The sequence below is a fragment of the Ranitomeya variabilis genome, chromosome 7 (assembly GCF_051348905.1).
Source record: "Ranitomeya variabilis isolate aRanVar5 chromosome 7, aRanVar5.hap1, whole genome shotgun sequence".
NCBI classification, from domain to species: domain Eukaryota; kingdom Metazoa; phylum Chordata; class Amphibia; order Anura; family Dendrobatidae; genus Ranitomeya; species Ranitomeya variabilis.
In genome coordinates, this window is record NC_135238.1 from 128106016 (window position 1) to 128119742 (window position 13727).

At 45.8% G+C, this 13727-nt stretch overlaps 1 protein-coding gene across 1 annotated transcript; it reads left to right on the forward strand.

Annotated features, from left to right (window-relative positions):
* The first annotated feature begins 599 nt into the window (after window positions 1–599).
* LOC143785482 (gamma-crystallin 1-like) lies at window positions 600–6988 on the forward strand. Its single transcript, XM_077274370.1, has 3 exons — window positions 600–631; window positions 1425–1667; window positions 6663–6988. The coding sequence occupies exons 1-3, from the start codon at window positions 623–625 to the stop codon at window positions 6936–6938; spliced, it is 528 nt and encodes a 175-aa protein (XP_077130485.1). The 5' UTR covers window positions 600–622; the 3' UTR covers window positions 6939–6988.
* The last annotated feature ends 6739 nt before the right edge of the window (window positions 6989–13727 follow it).

Below are 13727 nucleotides of genomic sequence, written 5' to 3' on the forward strand. Positions count from 1 at the left end.
TCAGCTATATTTTTTCATAGGATTTTGGCAGATCCAGCAAAATGGTGGTCTTAGTTTCAGATAGATAGACCAGAGATCGGATCTAGATACCCCAGATCTTTTTTCTCATCTCTACTATTAACTACCACTGTCATTGATTACTATTGATCAAACTGGAGCAAAACTGTTTGAAATTCTGTCAAGCATTCCTGAACACTACTAACACATTTTGCATGTTTTGCTCCAACATCATTACTTTTTTTTCATATGGAAAAAAACCTGACCACTTTTTCTCAGAGTTTTGGATTAGATTCATCAATTCAACTGCACTAAAACTCACTTTATTATATATTAGCCATGATGGTCACAAAGAATATAAGGTTGACATATAATTTTGCATAGACTGGTAATACACTTTATGTCATCATTGCTAAACACAAAGAAAAAACGAAAGAAAGACGTGTATGGTCGTTTTAAAGGGTTTCAGTAATGAATGAAATGTCAGATGATGCATTCTATATAGTACACAAAGAAAAGGTCAGTGTCATTTGCAATGTATGCATCTACATCAGCAATACCACATATATAAAAGGTCTTCTACTGTGGCACAAAACACAGCTCCCGCAGCATAGCTACAGCAAAGATGGTTAAGGTAAATGTTGCTAACCATTGGTATTATAAATGTGTGCCAGCTTCTGTGGATATGTTAATATAAATCAAAACTTGTGATCATAGTGGATAGCTCTCATTATTTTGCCTTGTTCATATCTTACATTTACTTATTTTTCAAATTTATACAAAAACTATCCGATGACTCTCAGGGCTTGTTCACACGATCCTTTTTTCGCTGCGGATTTTTCAGGTCCTGATTTGTGAAAACCGCAGTGCAAAACCTGCGGTGGTTTTCACTGCGGTTTTCAGTCCTTTTTCTACTGCGGATTCCACTGCAGGTTTCCAACTGCACTTTCCTATTGGTGCTGTTGGAAAACAGGAGCGGAATCCGCAGAAAGAATAGACATGGTACTTCTTTTTTTCCGCAGAAAATCAGCGCGGATTTTCATGCCGAAAAAAGGATAGTGGGCACAGCGGATTTCGTTTTCCATAGGGTAACATTGTACTGTACCCTGCATGGAAAACGTCTGCGGATCCACAGCTGCAAATCCGCTGCGGATCCGCAGCGAAAACCGCATCGTGTGAACATAGCCTAAAGGTATGTGTAATTAACATTAACCTGATTGAAATAATAGATGTTAACTAATTCCTAATCTCAAGCCAATATAAATGTGTTACAGCATTTTCTGATGAAGAATAGTACATACTTCAACTTTAAAGAAGTAAAAATATTAATCTATTCTGATATTGTGCTAACTTTAGTATGTCAAATGTGAACGAGCTTCTGGTCTAATACACACTGAACTTTTTTATGTTTAATCTTGTTTTCCCAGATTATCTTCTATGAGGGCAAAAACTTTCAGGGTCGCTCTTATGAGTGCATCTCTGACTCCTCTGATCTTTCTTCACATTTCAACCATTGCAATTCCATCCGAGTGGAAAATGGAAACTGGATCTTGTATGAATATCCCAACTTCAGAGGTCATCAGTACTTCCTTAGAAAAGGAGAATATCCTGACTTCCAGCAGTGGATGGGTTACAATGACTCCATTAAATCCTGTCGTTTGACTCCACAGGTACATATTTGTCTTTAATCTAACTGTATTGCACACAGCACAGTGATATGGAAAATATTTGGGCCTATTCCCAATAATTTTGTTTTATCTTTTTTGGCCACAAACTATTATTCAATAATATATATTCAATATAATATAATATATATTCAAAAACAATGTACCAAAATAATGACTTAAATAAACACAAAAAAGGGTTTTTACAAGTACGGTAATTTAATTTATGAACGGAAACAGCTTTTTAATACCAAATCTTTTAAGAGGGAAACATTTTTTTGTTGTTGCACTCTAAAGGTGTTATCATAGTGTTTTTTTTAAAATATTTTAAGTCACTGTTCACGCCGACATTTTTAACTGTGCTAGGCTTTTCAATCTGTTAAAAAAGGACTCATAATGGAAACCAGATGGCTCTTCTGCATTAATTTCTGATAAGGAAGAGAGAACCATTAGTTTGCTTAAATATAGCCTAAATTGTTTAAAACGTATCTGTTGTTTTAATTTTTATTACACAAAACAATAGTACACATGAAAATAAGAAACATTGTAATATATCTAATCAGAGAAATCCACTTTTTCCTCTGCCAAAATAAGCAATGAATAAAATTATATGTAGACGTGAGGAGGGAGGAGCTAGAGACAGAGCTCCACCCATCTCCTCCCCCACTCATCTACATTAACTTTTATCTGCAGTATCTGCCATTGTCTCAGTAATGGGAAAGTCTGTGTTCACTAAATGCAAATATTACTTCAGAATTGAGACTTTTGATAATGACTGATTAATTCTTGCAGAGAAAGAAGCAGATTTTTCTGATAAGATATTGTCACAGTCAGCTGCAGCCGCTGATGCGGCCCAGCCCATAGACGCCCCCACTCTGACCGACCATGAAGGCATGGGGCGCGTGTCCCCCTTGGACGCAATACGGATCCTTCATACCAGAGAGGGGGACCCAGGCCTACCCGAACTAGGGGAGGGCAGAGACCGAGGTTCTATGGCAGCTGAGCATGTGGACAAGGAAAGAGAAACGTAGGACTTGATTACACCGCACAACTTCAGGTATAGAGAAAGTAAAATTTACTAAAGTAAAGTCACACAGTACATAAACAAAACATAATGATTTCAGGCTCCCGATTCCACGCCTCCCAGAAGAGTACCACCCAGTGGACCCCAAGGCACCAACGGATCACTGATGCACACATAGGCTTGACATCAGGATGCAGGCAAGATATCAGGGTACAGACAGGACATCAGGACATCTGGACACAGGCAGGGCATCAGGAATACCGGATAGACATCTGGGACACTGATGTGGCAGCCCAGGTCGTCAGCTGGGACACTGGTGTGGCAGCCCAGGGCATCAGTTACATGAGGACATCGGACACAGGAAGGACATCAGGACACAGGCAGGGAATCAGGACATCAGGAATACGGTATAGACATCTGGGACACTGGCGTGGCAGCCCAGGCCATCAGTTTGGACACTGGCGTGGTAGCCCAGGTCATCAGTTACATCAGGAAATCAGACACAGGACATCAGGGCATCAGGACACAGGCAGGGTTACATGGTATAGACAGGACATCAGGACATCTGGACCCAGGGTCACCGGCAGACATCAGACAGGAGTCGTTCGGTTCCAGACATCCGACACGACCTACAGGCACCACCAGTCATCAGGCTCCAAGCACCAGGCAGCGATCATCAGGTTCCAGACTGCGGTCGTCAGGCTCCGGGAATCGGACCTAGGAAGGAACTCAAGTGGGATGGTGCTAGAAACACAGGATTACTGGACCTGCCAGGAGCTAGCACCGCATGGTAGTCAGAGCACAGAGTAGTAGAAGCTCAGCAGAAACACCGGTTACAAGAGACTCAAAGTCACTGGGTGCAAGGCTCCAGATGCAAAGAGATTCCAAGAACATAATCAAAGCAGACACAGTTCAGACAGGTTCAGGTACAGGATCAAGGATTCGGGCCTGGATATACCGCCTCCAGGACAGGCACCAGAACAGGACAAAACAGGAATCAAGGCAAGGACTTTGGTACCAAAACATAGACAGGAGAGGTGCAGGAACACAAACACACATAGCAAAGTTCAGGAGCTTTGTGAGTAGCTCAGGCCCCGTCCATAGGGCAGGGGAACTTTATATCCCCTTTATGACAGCCAATACGTCTTTTAACTGACCTGAGATATAAGAGAATGGCCTCTCCATACAGGTGACAATCCAGCAGCTGTTGACTGGACACTATAGCTGACAACTTGCTGCATCAGCCACAATCAGTGTTTGCACCGTCCATATCTGTTTAACCCCTTAGATGCTGCTGTCAATAGTGACTACATCATTATTAATGGTTAACAGAGTGTGGGGGCTTCCTCTTTATCCCAATTGGTGCCCTCAGATCATGATTTTGTGGTCCTGATGTTTGCCATGGCAATTCACGACCAAATAGTGGCCTAAGAATCTGGCGGCTGTAGTAATCTGTTCAGAAGTTAGAGACATTTAGGTGATAAAAATACACATTTTCATTTCTGACATGCCACTTTGCATTAATTCCTGTAAAGCACCTGAAGGGTTAATAAACTACCTGACTGCAGTTTTCAATATGTCAGGGGGTGCTGTTTTTAACCCCTTCACCCCCGGAGCTTTTTCCGTTTTTCCGTTTTCGTTTTTCGCTCCCCTCCTTCCCAGAGCCATAACTTTTTTATTTTTCCGTCAATTTGGCCATGTGAGGGCTTATTTTTTGCGGGACGAGTTGTACTTTTGAATGACATCATTGGTTTTAGCATGTCGTGTACTAGAAAACGGGAAAAAAATTCCAAGTGCAGTGAAATTGCAAAAAAAGTGCAATCCCACACTTGTTTTTTGCTTGCCTATTTTGCTAGGTTCACTAAATGCTAAAACTGACCTGCCATTATGATTCTCCAGGTCACTACGAGTTCATAGACACCTAACATGACTAGGTTATTTTTCACCTAAGTGGTGAAAAAAAATTCCAAACTTTGCAAAAAACAAAACAAAACAAAATTGCGCCATTTTCCGATACTCGTAGCGTCTCCATTTTTCGTGATCTGGGGTCAGGTGAGGGCTTATTTTTTGCGTGCCGAGCTGGCATTTTTAATGATAGCATTTTGGTGTAGATACGTTCTTTTGATCGCCCGTTATTGCATTTTAATGCAATGTCGTGGCGACCAAAAAAACGTAAATCTGGCGTTTCGAATTTTTTTCTCATTACGCCATTTAGCGATCAGGTTAATGCTTTTTTTTAGTTGATAGATCGGGCGATTCTGAACGCGGCGATACCAAATATGTGTAGGTTTTTGGGTTTTTTTATTGATTTATTTTGATTGGGGCGAAAGGGGGGTGATTTAAACTTTTATGTTTTTTTTATTTTTTTCACATTTTTAAAAACTTTTTTTTTTTACTTTTGCCATGCTTCTATAGCCTCCATGGGAGGCTAGAAGCAGGCACAGCCCGATCGGCTCTGCTACATAACAGCGATCATCAGATCGCTGTTATGTAGCTAAAATGCAGGTGTGCTGTGAGCGCCGACCACAGGGGGGCGCTCACAGCCACCGGCAATCAGTAACCATAGAGGTCTCAAGGACCTCTATGGTTACAATGGAGGAGCATCGCCGACCCCCGATCATGTGATGGGGGTCGGCGATGCGCTCATATCCGGCCGCACGGCCGGATGCGGTAGTTAAATGCCGCTGTCTGCGCTTGACAGCGGCATTTAACTAGTTAATAGCGGCGGGTGATCGCGATTTCACCCGCCGCTATTGCGCGCACATGTCAGCTGTAAAAAACAGCTGACATGTCGCGACTTTGATGTGCGCTCACCGCCGGAGCGCACATCAAAGCGGGGGTCCCGACATGTGACGTACTATACCGTCACATGTCGGGAAGGGGTTAAAATGGTATCACGTTTGGGGGTTTCCCAATATATGAGACCTCTAAAATCACTTCAAACATGGATAAGTCTCTAAAAAAATAAATTTTGTAAATTTCCTTGAAAAAATGAAAAATTGCTGCTACATTATTAATCCTCCTAAAATGCTATCAAAATAAAAGAACATTTTACAAATGGTGGTTATGTAAAGCCAACATGTGGGAAATGTTATTTATTAATGGTTTGCTGTGGTATGGCCATCTGGATTGAAGGGATAATCATTCAAATTTTGAAAATCGCTAATTTTTTAACATTTTTCTCAAATTTTTGATATTTTTTATAAATAAACACAAAACATATTGACCTAAATTTACCATTATCATAAAGTATAATGTGTCACGAAAAAACAATCTCAAAATCACTGGCATTTGTTGAAGCGTTGCAGAGTTATTACTACATAAAGTGACACTGGTCAGATTTCAAAAATTTGGCTCCGTCACTAAGGGGATATAGGAGCTGCCCCTCAGCAATTGGCTGAGGACAGCATTTCAAGTACACACCCTAACCCTGATAAAAGCAGGAGAGGTGTGGCCGTGCATGCCCTAAGCACAAACAGAAACCATTACAGCACAATCAGTGCAGGAATTGAGGCTCAGGGCACCAGGCTGTGACTGCACGCACTGACACATGTGGAAAGTCATGCACCAGCTGCAAATGACCTCGCAACCCGTGGACAGCTTTCACAGCGGCAACCAGGGACTGCACATGCTGATGGTCATGCAGCAGGGCAAAGACCTAACCACCTATGTACGACTGCACAGCAGAGCAGGGAACTGAGAAGGCTCCATACAGGTAACAGCCAACAGTATCCCAGCTCAAATTAGGGGGAAGGGAGCAAAGGGTTAAAGCAAAGACATGCATTGTCACGCCGAAAACCAGATACAGACAGAACAGCGTGACAGATATATTACACAGTTTCTCATTTTCATGTGTACTACTGATTTATGAAATCAAAATTAAAACAATGGTTACTGTTTAGGCATAATATTTCTGGCTTTTATTTCATAATAGTTATTGATTTTGAAACATTTTCTTTTGCTCTCCTTAATCACAGCATCGTGGACCATTCAGGCTAAGAGTTTATGAGAGAGAAGATTTCAGAGGTCAGATGATGGAGTTCACTGAAGACTGCCCTCATGTCTATGAGCAATTCCATTACAATGACATCCACTCCTGTCATGTACATGATGGATACTGGATGTTCTATGAAGAGTCCAACTACAGAGGACGCCAGTATTACCTAAGACCTGGAGAGTATAGAAGATACAGCGACTGGGGAGCTTCTAATCCAATAATTGGATCCTTCAGACGAGTCCAACATCTGTATTGATAATTTTTTGGTTTGTATATACAAATAAAAATATGAATACAGAAGGCAAATTATTGCATTTGTACTATGTAGCATTATTATAAATCCAGATGCTGTAGCTAGAGATGGGCAAACCCGAACAGTAAAATTTGGGGTCCGTACCGAACACCTAGTGTTCGGGCATGGAGCTCTAAAATGGACTTTTCCTTGAAGTCTATGTCACTGTTCAGGTATGGCACCCCAAACACCAGATGTTTCCATGCTGTCATCTGTAACAACGGCAGCTCTGATCGGCTGGTCAGAGAGCTGCAGTTCCCATGCTGTCAGATGACAGTGTAAGCCTGCAGTTGTGACCGGCGGTAAAAAGTACTAATCCCATCAGCCTACACATGCCATCGCTGATAACAGTCACCGCAGATGGGAATTTTCATCAGCAGGGACCTTGCTCTATAAATAAAAAAAATTACTTGAGGTCTCTTCTATTTTTGATAGCCAGTGTAGGCAAAACTGCCAGTTGCAGGCTGCAACACTTAGATGTCAGCTTAATCATGGCTGGTTTGTAGGTTGGCCAGGGTGGTAGTCGTGACAACAGGCTGTAGTGTTACCACACCCTCTTGCCCCACAGATGAAATGCAATTTCCATTCTGCTACATGTGCAGTGTGGGCAACAGTACACTCACATTCACTGTCAGAGTCCCCTCAGCTTCTGTCACTCCGGCTCTGCATCCCCCAAGCTCTACAAAAAATTTCAGAGACAATGTCTTTTTCCAACACTTCATCTTTACTGAGCAGTAGGGCATCCATCACATAAGCAGCACAGTATTCACAGAGTGGCATCTCTCCAGCTTTTCCTGCCTTCCCGGCAATCTCCATTCTTCTCACAGTCCCTGCCTTGCTTCCGTCAATCTCTGCCTCATTTCTGAACAATCTCTGCTCCGCTCCTGGACAATCTGCATTCAGGCCCACCAGCTGCCTACCGTCCCCTGGTCTGGCTTCAATAGGAAAAGGTGCCAGGCTCAACGTCTCAGCATCACCTGCCCTGGTCATAGACACCGGATCCTCTTCGGGTTGGTTTCTGTTCACGCTGGTGACCGCCTGCACAATACTCAGAGTGGGGCCCCTTCCTGCCTTATCAGCTTTATCCCCATGACTAGCAGACTGTCTCCTTACCTGACTGCCCCAAGCAGGAAGTGCCTCCCTATATCTCACTGCTCTGTGCTGCACTCCTCTGTAGCCCCTCCCAACTGGAAAACCCCTATGCTAACTAAACCTAGACTAAAGGCCCCGTCTCACTAAGCGATTTACCAACGATCACGACCAGCGATATGACCTGGCCGTGATCGTTGGTAAGTCGCTGTGTGGTCGCTGGGGAGCTGTCACACAGACCGCTCTCCCCAGCGACCAACGATCAGGGGAACGACTTCGGCATCGTTGAAACTGTCTTCAACGATGCCGAAGTCCCCCTGCAGCACCCGGGTAACCAGGGTAAACATCGGGTTACTAAGCGCAGGGCCGCGCTTAGTAACCCGATGTTTACCCTGGTTACCAAAAAAAACAAACACTACATACTCGCCTTTCGGTGTCCAGGTCCCTTGCCGTCTGCTTCCTGCTCTGACTGAGCCGCCGTACTGTGAGAGCAGAGCGCAGCGGTGACGTCACTGCTGCGCTCTCACTTCTCACTGTACGGCCGGGAGTCAGTGAGAGCAGGAAGCAGACGGCAAGGGACCTGGACACCGAAAGGCGAGTATGTAGTGTTTGTTTTTTTTGGTAACCAGGGTAAACATCGGGTTACTAAGCGCGGCCCTGCGCTTAGTAACCCGATGTTTACCCTGGTTACCAGTGAAGACATCGCTGGATCGGTGTCACACACACCGATTCAGCGATGTCAGCGGGGCCTCAACGACCAAAAAAAGGTCCAGGCCATTCTGACACGACCAGCGATCTCGCAGCAGGGGCCTGATCGCTGGTACGTGTCACACATAGCGAGATCGCTATGGAGGTCGCTGTTGCGTCACAAAACTTGTGACTCAGCAGCGATCTCGCTAGCGATCTCGCTATGTGAGACGGGGCCTTAATACTCCTATCTCTTATCTCTACTGTGCCCCAATTATTTTAATCCCACTGTTGCCCTATGCTATCTTCTATTCTATCCCTACTTCTATACATAACACACATCAAATACATCACACACATCAAATACATCACATTACAGTACATAGACAATACAGCAACATGACATTAATATTACTGAATGACAAGGTGCCACATGTAATCATTTGAACAGTGTCCAAAGAAGAGGAGGCACGTGACGACCCTGGTCACCCCCTTACACTCCTCCCTTCTAAAATATGTTTGTCCCATGGCAGCACCTGTAAGCTTAAAGCTGTTAACATTTTAAAACATTTAATACATTTTCACAGTTAATATAGTTATAGTTTATGTCCATCACTGCCAGTGGGTCACCGTTGGTCGTGGTCCTACTCGGCACGAACCTTGGAACACAGAGTTCAAGTTCTTTTCACTCAGGTCTGACTGACCCCAGTCCCTTTGCTCCTAGGACCCGTACACATAAGGTACTTACTAACAATAGTCCAGGCCCATGGGCCAGTCCTTTCTTGCTCTTGTTATCCAAACACCCAAACACAGGAAGCTACTATAACCAAACACACTGATCCAGTGGCCAACTCAGCAACAGTCCATGTAATCCTGACCTGGCTCGCTCCTCGAGTCCTCCTGTTCAAGTTTTTCCCCCTCCCTCCTTTAATAAATTACAGTCCCTTCAAAACAAGTGTGCTGCTGGTATATTTTCAGGGGCAGTTCAGGGTTAAAACAACAATAGTTCAAGGTAATAGCAGTACAGAACCTAAAGCAGCCACACACACAGTTCATTCCTGTTAAAAAGAGGATTAACCCTTTCAGGGTTTAAGTCCCATAATGCAGCAGGTGGTGCGCAACTGTGCACAAAGAAACTTGGAGAAGGGGAAGAACAAAACAAAGTCACTTATGACGACACCCGGTAATGGTGCCATTCGGAGCTCCTTGCCCTGTAGGAGATGGGGAACAGTATTCCTATATTTTTCCATTTGGTGCAACTGGCACAACATGATAAAAGGGGTCGCCTCTAATCAATACTTTGCAGGCAACTAGCATAGTGGGCCGCATTCTGGCACTGAATTATGATGAAGGTGTGGTGTGAAGATCCGCTGTAGGAATACTCCCCACTGTGGCTCTGACTCCTTTCCTCCTCCAGCGACCGGCTCAGCAAACTGGGAGCCTCCCGCTCCTATGACCCGACTACAGCCACCATTTCCTTTAAGGTTGCCTCTGCCCTCTGGCGTTCTGTAGGGGTTGTAATCATTGCAGGCAGCCACACATAATAATGCACCTTCCACGCCTGTCTCTCCTCGATATAAACATAAGGATGAATGACCTCGGGGAGATCAAAACATCCAACACCGCGGAGACACCATCACGTGTTTCTCAATGCAGTGATACCATGTTTTGGCATAGGTGGTTTTCCTTTATTGGATGCTGCCCTTCCCGTGGTTGTTCCTTCCCGGTGAAAGACCTGGCTATTCATTGCTTGGGTTGAGAAACACGTGATGGTGTCTCCGCGGCTTTTCTACATATCTCTCCTCAATGTCAGAGACTATTTTCACCACCACAGCATACGGTCCCCTGGGGCCCTCTTCCCTTTTAAAAGTCATTCGATCCCACTCGTCTATAGGACCCTCAATTGTGATAGACCCGGCATTGACATATATCTTGCCTCTGGTCTCAGCCTCTCAAATAAATCAGTACCCTCTGGTAGGGTTACAATATTTGATCAGGCCACATGTCATTCGGCCGGACATGTTTCCTCCTCGTGGCCACCGCAGCTCTTGCAAAATATGGCGCCCCCTCCTCTTCTTCTCCTCAATTATGCCTGCCACCAACTGGGCCTCTTCTGCTGTTGGGACCTCGGGACCCTTTCAGGTAAACACTCTGAGATGATACTGGGACCAGGGAAGGTGACGAGGCAGGGGCCGATGCGGGAGCTAAGGTGAGGGGAGATGACGCTGTCATGACTCAGGACGGGATGGATCTGCCTCCGTCCTGGTCAGGTCAGGGTTATTTTAGTTAGCCTCTCTTTGGTTCTGAGGGGCTATTTAATGCAGGTTGTTCCTGGGTCTGGTGTTGGTGATACTTCCATTACTCTCGCGTAGTGTAGCTGACCCAGGTTATGCATGTGCTTATCTGTGTATGATCTGGTTTGTTCCTTGAATCGTTTCGGTCTCCTGTTTCTGTACCGTCCTGACTTCCCTGGTTTCTGACACTTGGCTCCTCTCCTAACTATTCTCCTGTCCTGCCTTTTGGATACCACGCTCCCTCCTGGCCTCTGACCCCCGGCTCGTTATTGACTTCTCTCCTGTCTCACCCTTCGGCTACCGCGAACCCTGTCTGGCTTCTGACCCTCTTCTTGCTCCCGACTATGTCCCCGTTACCACTTCCAGCCGACTCCCGTTCCGTCGCATGGTGGTTGACTCTACCTCCATCCTTCCCTCTGACCTCGCATGTCCTGCTGAGCTTTGGTACCATACATACGGCACCTTGCGATGCTCTCACTACTTCCTCGCTGGCATATGTTCTCTGCTTAAGCGCCCCCTAGACTTCACCTCTGGTTACACATGTGCTGTGTATCATTACAGACACACTCACCATGATAAAAACTGGCTGCAACAGTCCTCCACTGCGGCCGTGCGAACTTGGGATTACAATCATGATGATCTCTATCTCCATGGCTTCCAGTTTCTCGGCTGCTTCTTCTGGCTTCACCGCATCTGCGGTGTTCCAGCTCCTGGGGCGTGAGTCCGATTTTGCTTGGCCCAAGGACCGCTCCCAGTCCTGCCACCCGATTCCGCCACGAAAAGACATGCTCCACTGCTGCATGGAAACAGGTATCTCAGTTGGGAATGGCATCTCTCGTCCGGGCACACCATCCTTCTCTTCCGGACTCCACGTGTCCATGGGTGGAGCTATTTCTGTCTGCTCCACCAATCCTCCCAGTAAGCTTCAGGCCACTCCAATCCTCAGGGATCTGCTGCAGGGTTTGGGGGTTTCTTCTTTTTTTGCCATGCTTATCTCGAGCAGGCACCAGTCACTATGGGACGTGGCCTCAGCTTAGGCCACTGCTTCTGCCAACCTTGTCTTCGCTCCCATTTCTGTCTAGGACACCCATGATGGGCGGCACCGCTCCCACCTTTTGCGCCACTGACCGTCATCTTTATGTCAGTGTTCAGCGCCAACTTTAATTCTCTAATGACCCCCATATTTACCGTTTTCAAGGCTCCTACATACTCTGCATCTAAGGCATCGCAATCCTGCCGACTACGCCAATTCTGTAAGGTGGCCAGGGTCATAGTCTTGGCAAGAGGCTGTAGTATTCCCACACCCTGGTGCCCCACATATGAAATGCAATTTCCTTTCTGCAGCATGTGCAATGTGCGCAACAGTACACTCATATTCACTGTCAGTGTCCCCTCGGCTTCTGTCACTCTGGCTCCGCATCCCCGAGCTCCACAAACCATTTCAGAGACAATGTCTTTTTCCAACAGTTCAACTTTACTGAAAAGTAGGGTATCCATCACAGATGCAGCACAGTACACACAGAGTGGCATCTCTACAGCTTTTCCTGCCTTCCCAGGATTCTCTAATTTTATCACAGTCCCTGCCTCTCTTCCGTCAATCCCTGCCTCATCCCTGAACAATCTCTGCTCCGTTCCTGGACAATCTCTGTCGCGTCTGTGCAATCAGACCCACCCGCTGGCTGCCATCTCCTAATCTGGCTTCAATAGGAAAAGGTGCAAGGCTCACTATCTCAGCTTCACCTGCCCAGGTCGTAAACCCCGGATCTGCCTGCACAATACTCAGCCTGGGGCCCTTATCTGTCTTAGCAGCCTTATCCCCATGGCTAGCAGACTGTTTCCTTTCACTGTTGCATCCTTACTGCACCCAACCAGGAAGTGCCTCCCTATATCCCACTGCTCTGTGCTACACTCCTCTGTTGCCCCTCCCAACTGGAAAACCCCTATGCTAACTAAACCTAGACTAATACTCATATCCCCTATCTCTGATGTGCCCCCATTATTCTAATCCCACTGTTGCCTTATGCTACCTTCTATTCTATCCCTACTTCTATACATAACACACATCAAATACATCACATTACAGTACATAAACAATACAGCAACATTACATTAACACTAGTGTTGAGCGATACCGTCCGATACTTGAAAGTATCGGTATCGGAAAGTATCGGCCGATACCGGCAAAGTATCGGATCCAATCCGATACCGATACCCGATACCAATACAAGTCAATGGGACTCAGGTATCGGACGGTATTCCTGATGGTTCCCAGGGTCTGAAGGAGAGGAAACTCTCCTTCAGGCCCTGGGAACCATATTAATGTGTAAAAGAAAGAATTAAAATAAAAAATATTGCTATACTCACCTGTCCGACGCAGCCGGGACCTCAGCGAGGGAACCGGCAGCGTTGTTTGTTTAAAATTTGCGCTTTTACTTGGTTACGTGAGGTCCCGGCTTGTGATTGGTCAGGGCGGCCATGTTGCCGGGACGCGGACCAATCACAGCAAGCCGTGACGAAATTACGTCACGGCTTGCTGTGATTGGTCCGAGTCCCGGCAACATGGCCGCCATTAACCAATCACAAGCCGTGACGTCACGGGAGGCTGGACATGCGCGTATTTTGAAAAGCGCGCGTGTCCAGCCTCCAGTGACGTCCCGGCTTATGATTGGTCACGGCGCCATGT

Bases quoted from the DNA above. Each gene is read 5' to 3' on its own strand.
- LOC143785482 (XM_077274370.1), top strand. The intron at 1,668-6,662 runs GTACATATTTGT...CCTTAATCACAG, and splicing joins CCTGTCGTTTGACTCCACAG to CATCGTGGACCATTCAGGCT.